The sequence below is a fragment of the Pinus tabuliformis genome, chromosome 3_1, assembly GCF_031772625.1.
Source record: "Pinus tabuliformis cultivar Carrire ecotype Pingquan chromosome 3_1, CPIR1, whole genome shotgun sequence".
In the NCBI taxonomy this organism is placed as follows: domain Eukaryota; kingdom Viridiplantae; phylum Streptophyta; class Pinopsida; order Pinales; family Pinaceae; genus Pinus; species Pinus tabuliformis.
This window is the reverse complement of record NC_142301.1, coordinates 65879819-65903987: the sequence shown is the minus strand read 5'-3', so window position 1 is coordinate 65903987 and position 24169 is coordinate 65879819. Positions and strand designations below refer to the sequence as shown.

At 37.9% G+C, this 24169-nt stretch overlaps 1 protein-coding gene across 2 annotated transcripts; it reads left to right on the top strand.

Annotated features, from left to right (window-relative positions):
- The first annotated feature begins 883 nt into the window (after positions 1-883).
- Positions 884-2107, top strand: LOC149185805 (uncharacterized). Of its 2 annotated transcripts, none has more exons than XM_089412494.1 (3): positions 884-1041; positions 1238-1642; positions 1841-2107. In XM_089412494.1, the coding sequence occupies exon 2, from the start codon at positions 1316-1318 to the stop codon at positions 1622-1624; it is 309 nt and encodes a 102-aa protein (XP_089268620.1). In that variant the 5' UTR covers positions 884-1041; positions 1238-1315; the 3' UTR covers positions 1625-1642; positions 1841-2107. The 2 variants fall into 2 exon arrangements, with proteins under 2 accessions (XP_089268620.1, XP_089268621.1); XM_089412495.1 differs by having other exon boundaries at positions 954-1069.
- The last annotated feature ends 22062 nt before the right edge of the window (positions 2108-24169 follow it).

Here is a 24169-nt window from a genome sequence, read left to right as displayed (position 1 = left end):
CACTAAAAAATAAGGGTTGCATGCAAATTATGTTAAAAAGTCATTGCAAGAGGAGAGTCCCATACTATGATAAAAGTAAAAGAATAAGAGTTGCGTGCCAAATTATGCTAAAGGTCACTGCAAGAAAAAGGTCCCATGATAAAAGTAAAAATAAGCACTTCACTCCAAATTCTTACTACCTCCAATAATTCGTAGCTGCATTAATTCACGTTTGCTGATTTTTCAACGAATTAAATGACATATGTAATGTTCTAAAACTACTCCACGCCAAACCATAAAAGATAAATCATCTGCTCTAAGTCACTATACTATTTATTTCTAGTAATAGAGTCATTAGTTGTCTCTTGAGAAGTGTGTATTATTTTCATTGTACTATTTACTTCGAATAATATAGTGATTAGTCACTCTATCCGGAAAAGTGTACTGATTTGTTCTATCTATTCAAGAGCGTATGCGCATTATTTTTTTTAAAGTAAAAAAGCTGGCATCTTTTCACTTTTATTTTTTCCTTGCGCTGAAGAGGAATAACTCGTCTGCCCAATTGCACGAACGCGAGTCGTTACATCGGTAGATAGCGCAAAGATTTTCGTGTTTTTCTGCTGAATAAGAATAACCCGTCACTGTAGAGGGGCCAAAACTTTTGTTTTTCTAAGCTGAAAATAATAACTCGTGTGCCCAATTGCGCAAATGAGAGTAGCTACATCTGTAAAGAGGGCAAGGAATTTTTTTTTGGCTGAAACTTGTCTACATCTGTAGATAGGGCGTTCATCTATGTCATCCTCCTCACGCTGGACTTTGCATAATTGACGATGCCATTATCGTGACACTCTTGTACATTCTCCCTAGTGGGATGAGAATATCAGCTTCGACTTGAGATGAAAAAAATAACGACACGGAAGAGGCCACCAAAACTTGACCCTGTTTGGGAGTGTAGATGGTTTTCAAATCCGAGTTTGGAGTTCGCCTGCTTCTATATAAGACAGCCTATGGCATTGTATTTCTCACCTCTTGCTTACGGAATTTGACCTACTCCAGTTGTAGGTATGGTTGTATATTTCGTGTAACCTAGGTATTGTTGTATATTTCTATTATGTCAGATATCAATGATTTGCTCATATTCTATGTCCACGTTATGCATTGATGCATAGTTACGAATGATTTGCTCATCATGTTATGTATTGATGCACACTAACTTATCAATGTCCACGTTATGTATTGATGCACTTTTTTTTTGCAGAAGTGGGATTTGTTGGCTTTGAAGGCGTTCCAGTTTCACCTTATTGATACCATCCAGTATTCTTACTAAGCCAACAAGATGAGCAATTTCCAACAGGCAGGGCGGAACATCAGCGGCAACAACAACAACGTCGACCGCAGGCACAACAGCGGCGACAAGAACGTCGTCGGCCGCAACGCCAAGATCCAAGGCAATCCCATCATCGGCGACAACAGCGGCAACAAAACCAACAGCGGCAACAGGAACACCAGGATTCACGGCAATCCCGTTAACGGCCCCATCAACGGAAATCCCATCATCGGCAACAACAACAACAGCAAGAGCAACAACATCTTGAACAGCAACAACGAAGACGAGGGCGGCAGCAACAGCCCGATCACCTTCTAGAGCAACTTATAGCACCAGGTAATGGCGACTTAAGCAGACCAAATTAGACTAAGTGGCTTTTGTTTTCCTCTCTAAAATTTATGCTATGCTCTTTATTCAGCGCAATATATGCACAAATATGTCATGGTTTATGATTTCGGTTTCTTTTCATTGGCAGAAAGACCTAATGGTTTTTTTTTTTTTCTTTTGCTTAATTACACTGTTATTGTTTTGCAGGTATGGGAAAGAAAGAATATATACAGTCGAAGATTATCTGTTTATCTATGACTGACTATGTGTTGATATATAGATAGTTTAGAGATAAATAGTCTATTTATATAAATAAGGCATCTCCATATCAATTCAACCGCTGAATGGGCATGGCCATGGACGGTTATGTCATTATGGTCATGTTAGCCTATGCAAGATAGATGTGCATCAGAGATATATTTTAATTTTGATTTATGAATTAGTAAACTACATGCCTGGTTACTTTGTTTTTAATGGCTCTGGTTGTCTTACTTTATCTCACTTTAGAATAAGTTACTTGAATGAATAAATAAATAAACAAATTAATTCAAAAATTATTGACCAAAACTAAATTTAAAATACATATTTTTTAAATATAACTATTATTATATATTTATATACATAATGAACTATTCCCCTAAACCATGATTTTGATATATTTTCTAATATCATTAAGTTAAAAGCCAAGTTCACTATGTAATTGGTATATTCTAATAAAACGTTTTCACTTATAAAGTTACTAATATCATTAAGTTAAAAATGGAGTTCACTATGTAATTTCTATATTTTAATAAATAAATTTCACTTATAAACTATGTAATTTCTGTATTTTAATAAAAAGTTTTCACTTATAAAGTTATTTTAAAGCATATTTTTTATTTCTAATTTTTGAAAAAAATTAACAAAATTGCAATGCTTTCGGCATTTCATAACAACTTCCATAGTCAAATAGGCACTGCCATAGATGATTATGTCATTATGGTCACATTAACTTATGCAAAATTGATGTGCACCACATTCACATTAGAGTTGGAAATGGATATATTGTAATTCTGATTTAAGTATCATTAACCATTTACTTTGTTTTGATGTTTTTAATGGTTTGATGCTCATACTTCATAATAAGTTAATTCAATAACTAATTAAATAAATTTAAAATTTAATTCTTATTTAGCACTAATCTCACTTATTCTATGTTTTAAATCATGTAAAGTGATAGAGTGATTTTTAATAATGGAATTATATTTATTTGAAAGATAATTCTTTTATGCTCAGTTTGGAATTGGTTTGATATTTATAGGAGGTAGTTATTCCATCTAAGATCAACTATACATGTAATGATTGTTTGAATATTTGGAGAGTATCTTGAGACTCTTTAGTGTTCGGAACTAACTTTTATGCTCAGTTTGGAGTTGGTTTGAGATTTATAGGAGGTAGTTATTGGATCTAAGATAGCTATATATGCAATGATTGTTTGAATATTTCGAGAGTATCTTGAGACTCTTTAGTGTTCGAAACTAGTTCCATGGTAGTAATTTATGACTTGGTGTTTCGACTCCAAGTTTTGAGTCTTTTTATAAAATCGAAATATGGACTTATATATGTAATGTAATTGAATGCAGTGTGTAATTGAGAATATGGTTTTGTGAGTATTTGTGAATACTATGTCTAGAATTTCAAGTTCTAAACATAGACTTATATATCTAATGTAATTGAATGAAGCCTGTAATTGAGAATATGGTTTTGTGAGTATTTGTGAATATTATGTCTGTAATTGAATGAAGCGTGTAATTGAGAATATGGTTTTAGGAGTATTTGTGAATACTATGTCTAAAATTTCAAGTTCTAATTTGGTTTCACAGTTTTGGTCAAGAAGATGGTGAAGTAGTAAATTTCATAATCTTTAGTAAATAGATTAATGTACGTCAATGTAGGCCTGTGTATGTATTCTTTGTGGATTTGTAGATCTCTTTGTTCTTTTTAAGTTCTGTTGTAATGAGATCTTGATCAAGAAATGGTGTAGTCTTCAAAGAATGACTACATATTGAGAAGATCGCACAACCAGATCAAAGGATACTTCTATGTGGCAAAGAATGCAGAGAAAATACACATAGAAAGAACTCGAAAGTGGAATGGAGTGAACCACTCTTATCATTATTCAAAATTAGTTAAATAAACTAAACAAACAATAATAAATGATGTTTGGTCAATTCAATGTCCTTGAATTGGAAATCATATAGACTAATGAAGTACAGGTGCACAATATGTGCTTAGAAGTTATTCACTAGGTCGTTATGTATTTGTCAAGATCTAAACTTAATATGGGGCGATGTTTGTCAATTGTATTAGTGTTGTAATTCTTACGGATGTTGATTAAGTTTCCTAGGAATTAATCTCTATCCAATTAGTTTGTAGATGATTTGAGGGTGATTTTACTTACGTTAGATTGTTGGGATTTTTGATCTTAAATCTCTTTGTTGCAGCTCCTAATTCTCTAAGTGCAAAAAGAAACCTATTCTATCATCTATGAAGGAATACTATTGAACTCAATTGTTTTAGGAGAGGTCTTCTCACTTTTTCAATTTCTGCTCAAATAAAGTAATCCAAGCAACATCTATGAATTGAACACACTTCAATTATGCTGGATAATAAGGAAAGGAAATAACTATGCAGTACCAAGTATAAAGAAAATTAGATAACAGTCTAAGATAGGTATAAAGCAAATTAAAGTTCTTATGAAGATAATAATTCGAGATCATTATATAGCATTATCACACAAAAAAAGCAATTGAAGAATTAAAGGAAATAAAATTGTATTTGATTAAACCCTGCCACTATTTGTAGGAGCCCTGCACATAGTAGTTCAGAGCTTGAAATCAATACAACACTTGCACACAAAAACCAAATTCATTCACACGAAATTCACAAATTGTTCATAAAACATATCATTCGGCACACACCCACAGCACAACCATCAGCTTTATCGTAGGAAGTGTATCTTCTAAGTTTTTGTCTCCTCCGCAATTTTGATGAATTCCTCCAGTCCATTTCCAATATCTTGCAGTGAGTCTTCATCCCAATATCTTGCAGTGAGTCTTCATCCCAGTACTCCAATGGAAGGGAATAGAGATGGATCCATACTGGTGCCCAGCTTAGATCTTCTTTGTCTGGGTTGAATCTTTCAATCCAATCTCTTAGGTAAAGACCAATTGCATTAAAGAAGTATGGTCCTCCATCGAGGACCCTGTTTTGATCTTCTATACAGTTGGAGACTCGCGTAAATAAGCCCTTAGGTCCCAGCTGCAGGGTAATGTGCCCTTTTGGTTTCCATTTTGCTGCGATCCATCCATGCAAAGCTTTCTCTGTAGGCCAGAAGCCTATAAATTTCCCTATTAATGCATGATCCTTCATATACTAGATTTGGGTATTGATTCTTTGGCTTGGGAGCTCAATCTTAGGTCTTTTAGTTGCAACAGGCTTACAGGTAGCCGATGTTGCTTTGGGAGCCACATTTCTTTCGGCATTATCTGTCTGTGTACAAGGAACTATTCCCGTCTCTTCATGGGGCTTTTTCTCGTTATGTTCTGTGTGCATCTAAATGTTTTCTTGATCTTTGGGGGAAGGTGCCGTGTCCTCCCCCTGGAGGATGTCCATGATTTGTGCACTATTCCTTGTCGTATATTGTTGTTCATATTGCTGGAGAATTGTTATAGAGGCGCCATGGTGTGTGCAGGTCTGCCATTGCAGGGTCTAACACAAACCCTAACACAAACCCTAAACCTCCATCGTTTCGCCGCTCCAGATTTGTTCTTCACCTTCTTAATATTCCCTTCGCTTATAATACTAATCCTATGGTTTTATATTAATCCCTTAGGTCTATTAATCCCATGAATTTATAATATTAACCCCCTTGGTTAATTCATTGTAATAATATTGGGTTTTTATTTTATATCTATATATATATATATATATATATATAGATATAGATATAGATATATAAAATACTATATTATATTTCAATTTAATATATAGTCTATATTATTAATACATTTCAACTATATATATAAAATATATTTAAAATTATATTACTAAATATATAATAATTATTTAGCACAAATGATGGTGAGAGATAAATAAGTATTATTAATAATAACTAAATGTTATAATTGTATTATATGTTAATTTATATATAATAATATTATAATTATAATATATTATAATAATATATAATATCAATACAATAATCATATATATATATATATATATGTATATGTATATATATATGTGTGTATATATATATATATATATATATATATATATATATAATATATATATATATATATATATATATATATATATATATATATATATATATATATATATATATATATATATAGTTCTTATTATTTATATAGTTATTAATCATAAAAAAGTAGTTTGTTTTTAACAAGATATACTTGAAAATTACTAATATGGTTAATAGATCTCTATCAACGTATATCAACCACATCGGAAAATGTGGTTGTGCTAGTATTAAACCAATGGACAACCAAATATTCTTAGACAGACCACTCTAACCAATGAAATTAAAAATCTTTGAATCATTTTCAGTTTCAAAACAAAAATTAACCAACTAAATTTAAATTATGTTTATTTAGGTACTTGTTGACCCAATTGGAGCCATCACCACCTTTTCAGCCTGATTGGAGCCACCACTTCCATTCTATTATGTCGGTTCCTAAGCATTTAGATTTAATATTGATGTGGGAGCATGTGGACTTAGCCAGCAATGTGATGGTTTGTTCACATTTTGTGGCTAAATGAGTTGAATTTCATTGACCTGAGTGGTAAAATGTCAGTTTTGGTAGCAAGGGTTGGACCTCTCGAAAATGATCTTTACTTCATTATTGTAATAATTAGAAAATTGTATTATTTTAGACTAAGGGATAAGTTGTTAGCATAGGTGTTTAATAGAGCTTAAATATAGACATTTGATTGTTAGATTGATGAAAATAGAGATCGAGTTGTTAGTGCAATTAGAATAGGATTTGACTCATAAAAGAGAAGAAAATCTAATGGAAAGGGATTAGCTGAGATGATTGAGAATTGAGTGAGAGACGAGAGTTTGAGTGATAGGTAGGGTTTTTAGATTGAGACAGAGGTCAAAATAATTTTTGTAATCGAACCGAGAGGGCCAAGACTCTGTAACTTCTATTATGTTGAAGAAATTGATTCAGTGTGCATTTATGTGTTAATTCCTCGTGCAAACTCTCATTTACCTCTGTGTATCTGCGTTCTAAAACTTAACTGGGTATTTTCTCCGTTTTCAAATTTTAATTGTAAATATTAGTCTTTATGTGTTTATCATTAATCACTGTCATTTAGTGTTAATGGGTAATCTTGAAATTAAGCGCTAAAACATTTATTAAGCGCAGTATTTAAGTTTGGTTTAATGCGTATGGGTTGTATTGGAAAAGTGGGTTTTATCAGCGAATGGGGTTATCGGGCGAAGGAAAAGTGGTAAGTGGTAATTTGGGGTGGTCACCCAATTCCATTAACCAACTGACACGTAGCACTCAGGTGGAGAGAGGAAACCACTTTATCAAGCGAGTAATCCTTGTGTAAGTGTCTCACTCGATATCGTTGTTAACCATTGGATCAAGTGCGCTTTGATCAATGGTGGAGGATCACTGAATTGTTTTGTTGATCGAGATGAGCGATAACCATTAGATCTGGAGAGAGGAGATCAACGACATAGAGTGAAGCACCTATTTAAAAAGGGAAAGTCAACGTGATACCGACGTGTTTAGGAGAAAAATGGGACCCTCAGGATAAAGTAATCCACGTACAAAATCTACTGGAATGCATCTGACTGGTTATAAAGTAACCAATAGTTTATTTTTAAGACTACCAGCTTATTTGGATTAACCTCCTATGTAATTTTGGTATCAGAGCAAAGAGATTGAGTTTGACTGTAGTAAACATGCTGCCAAGGAGGGGAGATGGCATAGGTCGAGGAAGACCTGAAGAAAATGCAGTTCTGCTGGAGGAGATCTGGAGTCTGTGTACAAGGATGGACACAATGGAGACTGCTCAGATGAAAATACCTGATGAAGGAGGTGCCAGTGCTGTAGAAGAATCTTCTAAGGAAGAAGAAGAGGAGGAAAATGAAATTACCAAAGTTATCAAGATGTTGGCTAAAGTAGGTGGAAAAGAAAAGGTGGAAATTCCTGTGTATGAAGGGAGTCTCAATACAGAAGAGCTAATGGATTGGATCAGTTCATCGAACAAATATTTTGACTATGAGGAGGTTGATGACAAAAATAAGGTGAAATTTGCAGTTAGCGGATTGAAGGGTCATGCAACTATTTGGTGGGATGAACTACAAACATCGAGAACAAGAAAAGGAAAGTCGAAGATAAAGCAACTGGATAAAATGGTGAGTAAAATGAAAGCTAAATTTATGCCAAAAGATTATCAGTTAAGTCTTTTCAAACAGTTACATAATTTAAGGAAAAATGGAATGTCTGTTAAAGAATATATAGAAGAGTTTTATAGATTGAGTATTAGAGTAGGACATGCAGAGGATGACATGGAGAAGATAGCCAAGTATATCAATGGATTAAGATATGACATACAAGATGAGATCAGCTTGCTGAGTCTAACGACCATTGAAGATGCCTATCAAGTAGGTTTGAAGGCAGAAGAGAAGATGTTGAGAAAACAAAATCAGAGGAATAGAGGGAAAAGTTCGGTAAGGGGTAGAGGAACTACTAGACCAAGGTTTCAGTAACATCAGAGTGGAGCAGGAAGTTCAAGTAGTAGACCACCATAGAGGGGAGATTTTAATATAGGAAGATTTGCACCCAGAGGAAGAGGTCAAGGAAGAGATATTCGGTGTTACACATGTGGAGAATGGGGACATGGATCATGGGACTGTCCTCATAATAGAACAACAAGTCAGAGGAATGTGAATGTGGCTAAGGCAAAGGAAGAAACACCTCAAATTATAGAAAGGGAAGAAGCCCCTGAAGTAGGAGAATCCTTGTTGTTGAAAAGGGTATTGCTCAAGGCAGAGAAGGAGACTGGAGAACCAGCTCAGAGGAAGAGTTTATTCAGAACCACATGCAAATCTAAAGGTAAATGTTGTAATGTGATAATTGATAGTGGAAGCACTGATAACCTTATTTCTACATAGATGGTGGACAAGCTAGGATTAGTGAAGACAATACACCATACTCCTTACAAAGTGTCATTTTTGCAGAAAAGACATCAGATTATTGTGATAGAACAATGCAAGGTAGAGATATAGATTGGTACTTATAAAGATGTGATATTGTGTGATGTAATGCCAATGGATGTATGCCATGTATTGTTGGGAAGACCTTGGCAGTTTGATCGGAAAACTATTCATGATTGGAGGAAAAATACTTATCCTCTGGAGAAGGATGGAAATAAAGATACACTGCTACCATTGAAGGATGAAGCTGACAAAGGAGCAACTAGAAATAGTGTTATGCTGATGAGTGGAAAAAAGTTGTTGCAAGAGGTTGGAAAAGGTGAAGAAATGCATTTTGTTGTCATAGGGAGACCTAAGGTAATTTTAACTTCCACAAACTTAGATGATTTACCTGAAGAAATAAAAACTCTATTGAATGATTTTGCTGATATTATTGTGGTTGAGTTGCCAAATGCATTGCCACCAATCAGGAGTATTAGTAATCATATTGATCTAATACTAGGAGCAAGTTTGCCAAACAAAGCAGCATACGGATTGATTCCTCAAGAGAATGCAGAAGTTGGAAAACAAGTGCAAGAACTGATGGATAAGGGAGCAATCAGAGAGAGTCTTAGTCCATATGTTGTACCAACAGTACTTAGTGGAAAGAAAGGAGGTGAATGGCGTATGTGTACAGATTCTAGTGCCATAAACAAATCACTATCAGGTATAGGTTTCCTTTACCATGCATGGATAATTTGATGGATTGTTTGAGTGGGTCAAAGCATTTTACTAAAATAGATCTGAAGAGTGGATATCATCAAATAAGAATTAGAGAAGGAGATGAATGGAAGACTGCATCTAAAACAAACAGTGGGTTGTATGAGTGGTTAGTGATGCCTTTTGGACTCACTAATGAACCTAGCACATCCATGAGATTGATGAATGAAGTCTTGAAGGAATATATAGGTAAGTTTGTTATTGTTTATCTCGATGATATTCTAGTTTTTAGTAGAAGTAAATAAGAACATCTAGAGCATCTTAAATTGGTTTTAAGAACTCTGCAGAAAGAGAAACTACTCATAAATATGAAGAAATGTAGTTTCATGAAAGACGAATTAATTTACTTGCGATTTTTAGTTTCTAAAGAAAGGTTGAAAATGGATCCATAAAAAGTCCAAGCAATTTGGAACTCGCCTATTCCAAGGAATATATTTGAGGTAAGAATTTTTCATGGTCTTGCAAGTTTTTATAGGAAATTTATTAGAGGTTTTAGTCAGATTTGTGCACCAATTCTTGAAACAATCAAGGAGACTAATCATCCATTCAAGTGGACAGAAGAAATAGGTAGGAATTTTAAGTTGCTAAAGAGGAAAATCACAAAGAAACCAGTTTTAGCTTTACTTGATTTTGAAAAAGTATTTCAAGTTGAAACAGATGCTAGTGGAGTTGCAATTGGAGCAATTTTGAGTCAGGAACAGAGACCAATATCATACTTCAGTGAGAAATTAAATGAAGCTAATAAGAAGTATTCTACTTATGATAAAGAATTTTATGCTATTGTACAAGCCTTTAAAAAATGGAGACATTATTTGCTACCAAAGGATTTTATATTGTATTCTGACATTGCATTTTAGTTCATAAACAACCAACAAAAATTGAACCAGAAACATGCCAAGTGGGTAGTGTTTTTGCAGAGCTTTACATTTATAATAAAACACACAAGTGGTAAGTTGAAAAAAGTTGTTGATGCTTTAAGAAGGGTAAATTTCATTGTGCATAAAATTTGATGTTGTAGGATTTGAAAAAATGGTTGAAATGTATAAAGATGATGCAGATTTCAGAAATATTTATACACCGGTACAAAATCCAATATTTCATAACAAAAGTAAGTGGTTAGATTATCTTATCCAAGGAGGTTTATTGTTTAAAGGCAACAAGTTATGCATTCCCAAATTTTCTATGAGGTAAAACATAATAAATGAGAAACATAGTGGAGGATTATCTGGTCAATTTGGAAAAGAGAAAACCATTACTTAGGTAAATGCTTTTTACTATTGGCCAAAGGTGCAGACTGATGCTAAGAGATTTGTTGAGAAGTGCAGGATATGTCAGCATGCTAAAGGGAGAAGCCAAAATACAGGATTGTACCAACCACTGCCAATACCAAATCGACCATGTGATGTAGTTAGCATGGATTTTGTTTTGGGTTTACCTAAAACACAAAGGGGGGAATGATTCCATTTACGTTGTGGTAGATATTTTTTCCAAGATGGCACATTTCATTGCATGTAAGAAGACTAGTGCTGCAACACATATTGCTATATCTGTTTTTTTTCAGAAATTATGAAATTACATGGATTTCCTGTAAGTATTGTGTCCGATAGAGATACAAAGTTTGTAGGGCATTTCTGGAGAACTCCTTGGAAGAAACTTAGGTGCTAACCTTAGTATCAGTTTAGCATACCATCCTAAAACAGATGGATAGACCGAAGTGGTAAGCAGAAGCTTGGGAAACATATCGAGATGTTTAGTGTATCAAAATCCTAAGTAGTGGGATTTAGCACTAGCTCAGGCTAAGTTTTCTTATAATGACACTCCAAATTGATGTACTGGAATGAAATAATTTTAGATTGTTTTTGGGATGAACCCAAGAGGTGTGTATGAGCTCAAAAATTTGGGTAAACAGGAGACAAGAAGTGCAAAAGCTGAAGAGTCTACAAAGCAAATGCAGAGACTACAAGAAGATGTAAAAGGTAGATTACTGGAAAGTAGTGGAAAATACAAGTAAAGAGCTCATATGAAAAGAGGAGAGGAAGAATTCCAAGTGGAAGATTTACTGATGGTGTATTTGAGGAAAGAAAGATTTCCTACTAAGATTTACAATAAACTAAAAATGAAAAAGATAGGACCATGTAGAATTGTAAGAATGTTTTCAACTAATGCTTATGAAATTGAATTGCCAGAAGGGATTGGAATATCACCTATCTTCAATGTTGCAGATTTGTATCCATACAAAGAGACAGAGACAGAGCTATAAAAGGAAGCTACAGAAGATGAAATTCAAACTTTGAACTAGGAAGAACAAATGCCAAAGACAGTTAAGAAAGAGGTGGAAGTTGTTTTGGAGAAAAGAGTATCCAAAAGAACTAGAGGACGGTTTATTTTAAACATCTAGTCAAATGGAAAGGAAAAATAGTGGAGGATTCTAGTTGGTTGACAACAGAGAGTTGTAGAAGTATGGACTAAACCCTAAAAGTTTGAGGGATGATTCTTTTCTTCCCCGGGAGTCTGATGCAGGAGCATCTAAACTTAGCCAGAAATGTGATGGTTTGTTCACATGCTGGGGCTAAATGAGAGGGAAGTTTTGGGACAAAAGGCTATTTAACTCCCCATCTTCAGCATATGCAGATTTCATCCATGACTATAATATCTACAAAACCATTCCTGTACATGTCTGTGTCAAAAAACAAAAAAACATCACGCAGGATGATGTTGTATCAAGAAATCAAAAAATCATCGTGCAGGATGATGCTGTGATCAGTATTCCATATAAAAACATAATTGCACCTTGCAGGGTGTTGTTCATAAATAAAAACTAGATTATGTACACCATCATATATACTCGATAGTTCTTCAAAAAATCAATGGTCATCCACCCGAGGGTAGATTCAGTCTATATAATGCCTGTGGTAGTACTGGTAGTGAGAGCTACCCCTCTGTTCATCGATTATCCACTGTCCTCCTAGCAGGTGCATGGCTTCCTTGGATAATTCGTCAGCACTATGATTATGCTCCCTATAGATATGACGAACAATGATGTTATTAAACTGTGATTTGAGATGCATAACTTTGTCCAGAATATTTAAGAGTGTGTGTGCATGACATATAGATTTCAGATTGATCCAATTAATAATAATATTTGAGTCCCCATATATCTGTAAGTCTCTGCAATCATGATTTAATGCAAAATTCATAATATGGCGTAGAGTTATGAATTCGACAAAATTGTTCATTCCTACGCCTAATCCCATCTTGACTTTGTAATGATGCTGATCTATTAGATATAGTATAATGCCACCCCCACATCCCTGTTGTTGACCAGATCCATCGAAAAATGCCCATGGTATGGAGTGATCAATGGGTTTGGGGGCAGATGGCCTGCGAGAATGAGCAGGAGTATATTCAAGCAATTTGTGATATGCTGCAACGATTTTGGCAATAACAACTTGCCATTGAATCTAGCCATTTTCGAAGATCATTTTGTTCCTAGCCAGCCAAATCGCCCAGCAAATGATGAGAGGAAGACATGTGCGATTTGTTCCAGAGTGTGCTTGATTCCAGCCCTCCCAAGCAGCTGTGATGTTTTCACTCTCCCATGCACCCGCGAAACTGATTTCCCCAGCCACATCCTTCCATATGTGCTTTGTCGTTCCGAAAGTAAGAAAAATATGAGTCGTCGATTCACAGTGCTGTTTGCAGAGTATGCACCAAGTGGGACCATGCACAGGCCTGTGCATAAGCGATTCCCCAGTAGGGAACTTGTTCCGGAGTATACACCAGAAAAATAGTTTTGTCCGGGGTGGAGTCTTTAATTCCCAGATGATCTTCCACCAGCTCTGAGATATTTTTGGTTTTTGTAATTAATTAGACACAGGTAGCCTTCCTTGGGGGAGTAATAACCAGATTCAGCCTTGTTCCACATGAGTTCGTCTGGTCCATCCTTAATGCGAATATGGGATTCACTCTAAGCATTCGTGTAATCCTCCCAATTTTGATGCCAGACAAGAGGCAAATTTAATTGTGCTGCCGATTTCCATGCTTGTGTGAATATGGATGAATTCTCCTGGTCTGCAATGTGAGTTATTACTCTAATATTCTGTTGATCGAGTAATCGAATAAGCTCACAAGGGAGATAACATCTCCCTCCTCCTCCTGTCCATGGATCCATACCGATGCGAGCCCTAGTTCCATCATTGATTCTCCATGTAAGATGACTGCGGATGAGGGGGAGCAAGTTCAATAGGGCTTTCCACACTGATGAAATACTTGTTCTATTCCAGCCAGGCAGTTGGATCCAATCCATGACTTGTAAGGGCCATATGTATTTATGGCATGAGATAGATGACCAGAGATTTTGCTTGGTAAGCAAAGTCCATCCCATTTTCGCAGCCAAGGCATGTGCAAAGTATGATAGATCTTTTAGGCCCCAGCCTCCCCACTTCTTAGGCATAGCAATATTGTCCCAGCTAATCCATGCAAAAACTCACTTGTCCTGCCCTCTATTCCAAAGGTATCTACAACATATTTTCTTAGACAGGTAAGTATACCCTAGGTATCCATGCTAAAGCCATCCAGAATATAGGTGTGGCCTACAATACTGATTTGATGAGCACTAGCCTTCTTGCTCTGGATAGAAGGTGATGGCACCAGTGCGAGATCCTTTTCTCAAATTTGGAAAGTAGCCAAGTCCAGTTTGCTATCCTGTGTCCCAAAGGCTTGATCCAATACCCCAAATATTTGAAACCCTGATCTAGAGGTCGAAGCCTATAAGGGAACCGATGCGAGGCTAGATTGGATTCTTGAGAAGAAGTGAAAGCCTGGGAAATAGTTGATTTTGAGTGGTTTGCCACCATACCTGTCGCTCTGTAGAAAGAGGCAAGGATCTTATCAAGGGTGATCGAATCCCATATACTTCTATCCAAAAAAATGATGACATCATCTACAAATAGGAGATGTGTCAGGTAACACTGATCAGTAATCTTCAAGCCTGATAATCTGCCATTTTGCTTTTCATGATAGATGAGTCTGCTTAGACATTCCATAACAAGCAGAAAGAGGAGTGGTGAGAGTGAGTAGCCCTGCCTGAGATCCCTTTCAGCATGGAAAAAAGGAGAGGCAGATCCATTAATGAGCAGACTGTAGGAGGGGGTTGTTATGCAATTCATTATCCAATCGGTAAATGAGAGGAGGAAGCCTAGGTGAATAAGTAGCATTTTGATATAAGTCCAGTCCACCCGGTCAAAGGCCTTGGCCAGGTCAATTTTGAGAATGATACCTTTTAGTCGGCAGGTTCAGATGGAATGAATGGCTTCTTGAGTAGTGCCAATCGCTTCATGAATCTGGCGATATTCAAGAAAATCAAATTGTTCAGGGAGGATATGCTGAGAAAGGATAGGTCTGATATGATTGGTAATGATTTTCGAGATAATCTTATAGAGGCAATTGTAGAGGGAAATGGGTCGGAAATCATCAAAGGAGGTAGGGGAATCAGACTTAGGGATGAGGGCTATGAAGGTGGAGTTGATAGCATTGAATAGCCTACCGGATGATTGGCATTCCTCCACAACTTGAAGAAGATCCAAAGCCAATAGATCATAAAAAGCCAAATATAATTCTATAGACCACCCGTCTGGTCCCAGGCTTTTATCCTTCTTAAACCACTTTAATACTCACTCAAGTTCATCTAGAGTGACAGGTGAAGTCAATTCATTTGATTCTTCCTCACCTACAAAGCGAGGGAAGAGTCCAGCCACATGAATGATATCTACTAGATTGGCCTCATGGGGAGCTCTGAACTGATTCCGAAAGTGTGAGTTGCCCAATTTGGAGAGTTTTTGAAAATTGTCTGCATGCTCTCCACTAGGAAGGGGCATTTTCCAGATCGTATTAGAAGTCTTCCTTCCTTGGAAAAATTTTGGTAAAATTTGGTGTTGTCGTCTCCTACGTTTAACCAAATGTCCCTGCTCTTCAATCTCCATGATTCTTCCCTTTCCTTAAGGATCTTGTCTTTCTGCTTGTCAAGCTCAATCAGCTTGATCTTCTCTTTTGCTGAGGTAAAGGCAAGGCTCCTTTCATCCATTAGTAATTCCAACTCAGCTTCAATGGCCAAAATCTTCTGATCATCCTTGGCCTTCTTCTCCTTTTCCCAACCCATGGTTAGATGCTTAAGCTGAGAGAGATTTTGGAAGAAACCCTCCACCGCTGATCTATGATTAGATATAGGGTGGGAGACCTAAAAGTCCTTGACCATTCTATTATACTCCTCATCTTGGAGCCAGACATGATTGAATTTGAAGGGTGCCTTTGGCTTGACATCAGGTCCCAGAATCTCTAGATAAATAGGAGAATGGTAAGATGTTCCCCTTGCCCCCACCCATTGTCTGTATCTGGTCAATGTCTGAAGCAGGGGGCTTTTGATCATGAATCTGTCGAGTCCTCTAGCCAGGGCAGCATCCCCTACCCTCTGGTTCCTCCAGGTAGGCATAGGCTTGTTCATGGGGATATCAACAAGATGGTGCTGTTCCAGAATGTCTTTGAAGAAATCAGACAAGGGGTCAACTTGGGCTTGTGTTCCCCAGGATTCCCCATATCCCATGGAGAAGTTAAGATCACCCCCTATGATAATCTGATCCATAACTGTCGAGCTTAATCCGAGAAAATGCTGCCAGAATTCCTCTCTCCTCTATTAGGGGCCATATACATTGATAATCCTCAGGGTCTCCCCTAGCTCAGCAAAGAAAAAATCCATGCTTATGAAGCCCACTCCTCCCCAAGTGGCAGATACATTTATGGTCCGAGGATTGTAACCGATGGTTAAGCCTCTAGCCCTACCAATGGCATCTAGTGCATGGAAGTGCCATCCAGGTCGAAGGGTAGATAGGATATGCTCAATAGAATCTGCATTTTCCAAGGTCTCTTGCAGTAAAATGATATCCATGGGATCATTCTCAATCAACCTCCACATGGCTAGTTTTTTGGAGGTACTAGCCAGACCTCTGCGATTAAAGGAGAGACATTTCATGGCGAAACCCCCTCTAGGCTTTACAAAGCTCTAAGTACCCCTTCCATGGTGGATTTCTTGCCCGATGCTACCACAGCACCATCTTTCTAAATGGCCTTGGATAGGTAGGATTTACGGCCCTGGGAAGATTGGGCAGGTGGTCCAGGGTAGGGCAACCCTAGCCCTGTATGCATGTCAGAGCCCAACATGAGCCTGAGGCTGAAACCCCTGTTGAGGATGGACTCGAATGGACAGTAGGAGAGGAGGGTGCAATGATGGGTGAGGGGAAGGAAATTTCACAACTAACCAGAGGTGCATATACATCCAATGGTGCATCAACAGAAAGTGATAATGACGACGAATGTGAAATTAGAGGAGGGGAAGGAGATGTACCTGATTTCTGCGCCATCTCTGCAGCGGCTGCAACTCTTGCCCACGTCAGAGGGGTTGAGGGCAGCTTTTTGGCTTCTACCACCTCCTTTGAGGATTCACCCAAGTTGAAATTCTTTGGAACCAGAATGCTGATGGGGGATGCCAACACTGGAGCTCGGGATGCCGACACAGGAGCTTTCCCTTTTAGAGACGATGGCGAGACGAGGGATTCAGCAGATTTCTCGAGCAGAGGGCATTCCTTGAATACATGCCCTACCTTATGGCACCTTCTACAACGGAATGAAACATCCTCATAATCCAATATCTGTATCCTGGTGTAATTCCTCCATTTTAGGGTAATTTTCTCTTCCAGGCCCTCCCTGCGTCCAAGTGAACCAGTATTCTTGCCAGTGCCCAATTTTTTGTGTGAACATATGTCTTATCGTATTCCAAATATGTCCCAAGGGCATTTCCAATCCTAATAAACACTGCTTCAGACCATAATTGTAATGGAAGACCTGGTAATCGTACCTAGATAGGTCCTGCTCCAATTTGTTCCCGTTCCTGATCGAATAGCGGTGACTAGCGCTTGAGGAGGACCGGTGCCATCTCTATGTGCCAGTATTTGGCAAGGATTAGGTCAATATATTTAGCCTTCAAAAAATGTAGGGAAAACCAACCCTGAGCCAAGCTCTGTACCTTTGGGAGCTCCTGAAGAATGTCGCCCCATATCTCTTTTACCCAATTTGTGAGCCTCGTTGTCGAGTAATCCCTTCCTCGCACATGTCTGACAAGTAACCTGTTGGCCTTGTCCATGACCTTGCCCATTGGAATATCTTCACCGAAAGTGATGGTAAGGTCCTTTTCAGACATCTTCACACACTTAACCTTTCTCTTCCCTGTTCTTGGCGCCGATGGGTGTTCCATCAATGGATCAGATCCCACATCCTTCAGGGGAGTCGTCACTTTAGATTTTATGACCGGCGAGTCAAAGCATCTCGATGGGAGGGAGTTAGGGTTTACAGAAACCAGATGGGGTGAGCTCCCAGGAGGCACTGGGTTATGGATGGGGAGCGGATCAAAATCAGGTGAGGGAGGCGTAATAGGAGTGAGGAGATTGAGCGTAACAGGGGAGAGCGGGGGCTGATTGAGACCCGAGGTTTCCAAGGAGAGAGATCCTATGTGCAGCGATGAGGCCATCGATCCCGGGAGCGCAACAATTGGCGAAGAGTTCGGGTGAGAAGGAGCAGATATGTCTATGCTAAGGTTAGGGATACAACTGCCAAAGATGGTTTGTCCTTCAAACGGATCCTAGGAATAATCGAGGGCCACCTCTTCGATATCCATCGCTTCCATTAACGGAAACCACCACCAAAACCTCCAGGAATATAGTTGACCGAGCATAGCAAATGGATGTCGACAGGTCGTTGAGGTAGGGTAATAGCTATCACATATACTTGAATAACAGTAACTAATTTATGTTCTATCTCTATGTAGGTGCAGGGATACGTGCTCGCCACCTGCCCGCCTGCAGCCACATCAGAGCCCAGAACATTTTCGTTGTACCAGTTGATTAGTATCAAGACCAATGCTCTAACCAATGTGAATTTCAGCTATTTAAATCATTTAACATATTAGCCTAAATCATTTATCAATTATTGAGAGAGGTCAAATCCTTTGAAGTGAAAACCTATTTTTTTAGTGCAAAACCTGAAGAAATGTTTGCAAGCCAAAATATTTGATCCCTCTCAGCATTTAACAAATTCAGAATTAAGATGGATCTAGACTGGTTCTAATTAATGTACCATGTCATTGCTACTCAACAAGTATTTAATCTTATTTATAAATTAACATAACATTTATTATTAGGCTTACCAATCTAGTTCCAAAATGACAATGGTATGTATACAACATTTGATTCAGTGATTACACTTGTGACTCAATTACAAGGTAATATTCAACTATGAAAGACATAATTCCACTAGCAGGGTATGCTACCATTTGGTTCACTTTCCATATACTTCATGATAATTTTTCTTTTTGTGCAAGGTGTTAGTTCTCATAATTACCTTGATTATAAACAACATAGATAATAAATCATCAGACTAGTTCAACATACACCATTCATGAATTTTAGGGTTAGCATTGAATATAGTAGTAATTGATCCGAATTGGATCCATAGAATATTGTCAAACAACCATGACTGTATCAAGTCAAACAAATCTCTAAAGAAATCCAAACAGCGACCAAAAACACCCTGAACTAGTGGCAATGGCATCCAACATGGAACGACGAGGACCTCAGTCAAAGCGCGCTGACTGAGGCCTATGGAGACTGCGTAGGAGGTCAAAGTAGCCCCTGGGAGCCCCTGAATGGGAAAAGGAGGTGGAATTTGATGCACGATTAGTGCTTAGCGCTAATCGCACATCACTTGGTGAACAGGGACGTGAAGGAAAAGCCCGAGCACTCGGTCGTGTGGGGGAATCGGAGGACCGCGGGCAGAAAAGGAAAAGCACTAAATGTACATGGCGGACCTGCACTCTAGAAAACTAGTGATATTTATCGGGGCACCCTTGAACGGTAAGAGGTTTTGGATGAAAGCGGAGTGATTCCATACATCGATTGGCGCGTGGCAAGCAGAGGTGAGAGAAAACCACCGTCGATCATGCGCTATTTGTCAAGAAAGTCAACTGCATGAAACGTGCATAAGGCGTCAGATCTGGAGGGCCCAGATAGGACGGCTGAGATTGCGCCTGATGGGGGAAGCGGAATCGACAAGGGAATACACCGCATTTTAGAAGGGATTTGGAATCTGTTTGACCGCCATAGAAGAGGAAGAATGCATCCACGATGTAACTGAAGAAATGAATCGACGAAGCAGGTTGGCACCATTTAGAGGATGACAAGTGGCCACTCCCTGAGCATTCATGATGATGCTGAACAGGGAACTCCAAGTGCATCTGTAGAAGGTGAATCAACGGAGGTGTAAGAGGAACTGAACAGTCTTGGAAACGAATGGCTAAAGGCCATGAACAAAGATAGGATACATAGCGAAATCGGTCGGAAGTAGAGAGATGAAGAAGGGAACAGTGAACAAGAGAGGAGGACTGAACACAGAGAATAGTAAAGCAAAGCAGAAGAGACAGAGGGCCGAGCTAACCAGTGGCAGCATCAAGAACCAGAGAGATTGAAGATTCAAGCCATCCCATAGAGGAATATGTTCGGACTGAGCATCACATTTCGCTCTTTCCATTGTAGACCAGAAGGTCACAGAGCTGGTAGGAAGAAGAAGATTTTGTGTAGTCCAGTAGCTTTGGGAATCCAAGAACCACCCTTCCAAGAAAACCTGCTTCAAGAGAACTCACATTGAGTCTCTGTATTGTAATTTCTCTGCTTAAAGACACAATAAAATAAGGCCACCACTGAAAGTTGGACCGGAGATGTTGCCTTGGTGAATAGGGTGAACTCCTTATTAAAATTTCTTGTTTCTTTATGTTTGCTTACTGTATTTCTCTGATGTCTTTCCATTTTATTGTCTATGTATTGGCAATCTAATCAATCCATTGCTTCAATAACATAGAACACACACCAGCACATGAGTCTGTAATACCTTAGTTTAATAAATCTTTAACTGATATCACTCATAGGGTGAATATCAGATCAAGTGGTATCATAGCTCTAGGATGTAAGGTTAGACAAGCTTGTGTTGGTTTAGCTGTGAATGCTCATAAGATCAAAGCTCAAATTATGAGAAGGAGAGTTGGTGGAAACTAATCCTGAAATTGGGAGTGTCTATCCTCGAAATACAATGTCAGAGGAAGGTTTTGTAGGGCCAGACCCTCAATTCATAGAGAGTTTCCTATCTATAAAGTCTATGGTTGAAGAAATGTATAGAGACTTTAGAAAGCAAAAGGCAGAAGATTCATCAGGCTCTAAACAAGATAAACAAGAAGATGAATCTCACTTCCATGACCACTCCAAAGGAAAGGGGAAAGAGGAAAGCTTTCTCACACCTCCTAATAGCCCTGTGCGTAATAAGAAGGCAACTTTGATTAAGCTAGATGTTAAATTTGATTTGCCTATATATGATTGAGAGCTAAATGCTGAAAAGTTGGACAATTGGATTAGACAAATTGATGTGTATTGTAGGGTACAGAACATAAACTGAGACAAGAGTAAAATTCAGCTGGTAAGCCTATGCCTAGGAGGCACTGCCTTGGTTTGGTGGGGAGGCAGAACCCAAGCTGATATGAAAAGACATGGCAAGACCATCTCTGTCTGGAATGAATTTTTTCTGCAATCAAAAAGAAACTCTATACATTGGCCTACATGCAACAAGCCATGATGAGTTGGCAAACTCTTCGATAGCTGAAAGGGCAAAGTGTGTAAGGGTATACTCAAGAATTCAGAAAGAGAGCATTGATGTTGTGTATCTTACTAGACTCACCAGAGACTCTTTTGAAGTACACTGGTGGTCTACATAGCTACATGAGGCATGCCATCCTCATGTTTAATCTCACTAGTATAGATGAGGTATATGTACAAGCTACTCATCTAGAAGCTAGAGGAAAGAATGGCAAGCCAAAAGTTGGGGGACCATCCCAACCCACTGTAAGCAAGAGTAAGGAGAAAAGAAAACAGAAGTGGAAAGCAAGGAAGGCTAACACTGCACAGAAAGCCAAAGCTTCATGCACTCAATGTAAAAAAGAGGGCCATGATGATGAGCATTGTTGGATTCTGCATCCAGAGCTGAGACCTAAGAAGTCCGAGGGCAAGAAGAAGAAGACAACTGCAGCTATTCAGAAAGATTTGGGGTCAGACTTGGGAGATGAAACAACTATAGCAGCCACATGTATAAAACGTAAGAATTCTGATGCATCTACTAGTAATTCTGCTCAATCTATTATTAATAAAGAAAATGAGAGAAAAAGACATGAGCTTTTTCATATTCGAGTTATTTCCAAAAATCTAAAGATTGATACTTTGTTTGATAGTGGCTCACAAGTAAATTTGATTTCTAAAGCAATTGTAAAGAAATTGGGATTAGCAACCACACCTCACAAGAAACCATACCCATTAGGATGGTTGAATGATAAAGCACAACTACAAGTGACTAGACAGTGCAAACTCAAGTTTTCTTTTGGGTCACCATTTGTAGATGAGGTTGAGTTAGACATAATTCCTTTGGATATATGTGGAATTGTTTTACGAAGTCATTACTCGTATGATAGAAAGGATATTTTCCATAGAGCTGAGAACAAGTATCTACTTGTTAAAGGTGGAATCGAACACTTTGTAAGAGCTCATAAGCTCAAGAATAATTATACTCTCATAAACTTAGGACAGATGAAAAGAATGATAAATTCATGCAAACAATTCTTACTGATGGTTGTAAAGGAAAAGAAACCTCATAAAACCAATGTATTTGAGGGTTGTAATGTTGAACAGAAAGCTGATATAGAAAAGGTTGTTTTAGAGTATAATGTCTTGTTTCAGGAACCTAAAGGTCTACCACCCAAAAAGGGAATAGTACATGATATTATTTTGCAGCAAGATGTTCCATTGCCTGACATTGGGATGTATGGGCTTCTATGGGGCACAATAGTAACAATATGGGCACTACATGGGTACATCAATATAATAAGTGGGTTGTACTAATAACAATAAGGGGTTACACTAGTAGTATAGGGGCCTAACATGCCCCTCTCCTTCAAAAAGTGTTTTCCTCAATGCTTGAGTAGTTCTTGATGCTTCTGTATAAAATCCTTGTCCTCCCATGTGGAATATTTAGCGGGTAAGTTCTTCCACTTGATGAGATACTCTGAAATTGATCGATTTCGTAGCTGTCGGGTTCTTGTTTCTGTGATTGCTCCAGGTTCCAATATGATTTTTCCTTCCTCTTCAATTTCTGGCAATATTGTTTGAATTGGGATCTTTTTCAACTTTTGAATAAGTGGCCATAATTCTTCATCCTTCTTCCATTCATCCTTTGCTTCATTTATCCAATTTGGTTGGATAATAGAAATAGCACAAAACAATGCTTCCACATCCTCATCCTTGCAGAGTCTTCCCATTTGGTAAGGTCGACATTTTTTAAGTGCACGTAGTACTGCCAACATTTCCTTCTCATAAATAGCTTGCTCGAGATGTAGCAGTAAAAGTACCCAATCACCTACATCAAAACATTTTTCACTACGATGTTGATCTACCTGTTGTTTCGTTTGATTTTGCACCGAAGTGGCGTTATCCTTTAAAAGTTGGAGAACTTGTTGTTGATGCTCGATGTGATCTTTCACTGCTTGAACCTTTTTCTTCTTGATATGTCCTTCTATCTCTAGAGTTTGACGAGTGGTAATTTCTTCCTATCCTTTACAAGATATGGTCGGATTCATTTCTTGATGCTCGATGTGATCTTTCACTTGAACATTTTTCTTCTTGATATGTCCTTCTATCTTGATAGTTTGAGGAGTGGTAATTTCAACCAATGAATTACAAGATATAGTTGGATTCATTTCTTCTTTCTCAATGTGATCTTTCACTTCTTGCACCTTTTTCTTCTTGATATGTCCTTCTATCTCGAGACTTTGAGGAGTGGTAATTCTTGCCAATGCTTTACAAGATATGGTCTGATTCATTTCTTCTTTCTCTGGGGTGGGGTCCTGGTGTATATCTTCTTCTTTTGATGTTTCTTGATCATTTTCTTCCTCCTCTTCATATTCTATGTAAAATAATTTCTTCTCAGCACACTTATGACCTTTAGTGCATTTGCTATCACAATTGTAACAAAGCCCTTTTTCTCTTTTTTCTTCCAATTGTTGTGGTGTAACCCTTGTAGGTTGTGGAAGGCTAGGAGAAACAACACTTCCATCTTTAAATTTGTGAGAGGTATGCTTCCTGGTTTCCATAATTTTTCTTTCCACTATGTCACAAAGCACTTTTACTCTTTCCAATTGTTTTGGTGTTGCTCTAAAGAAGGTGTTGCTCTTTGTGTCATCATAATGTGCTATCATTTCCTCCGTGAAAAGTGACCATGTAACAAGTTGTTTACGAGAACAAAGCCCTTCATACCATAAAAATTGATCTGGTTCTAAATATATACCTTTTGTAACAGTGGTACACCATGTAGATCAAAATATTGCTCCATCTGAAGTATCCAATTTA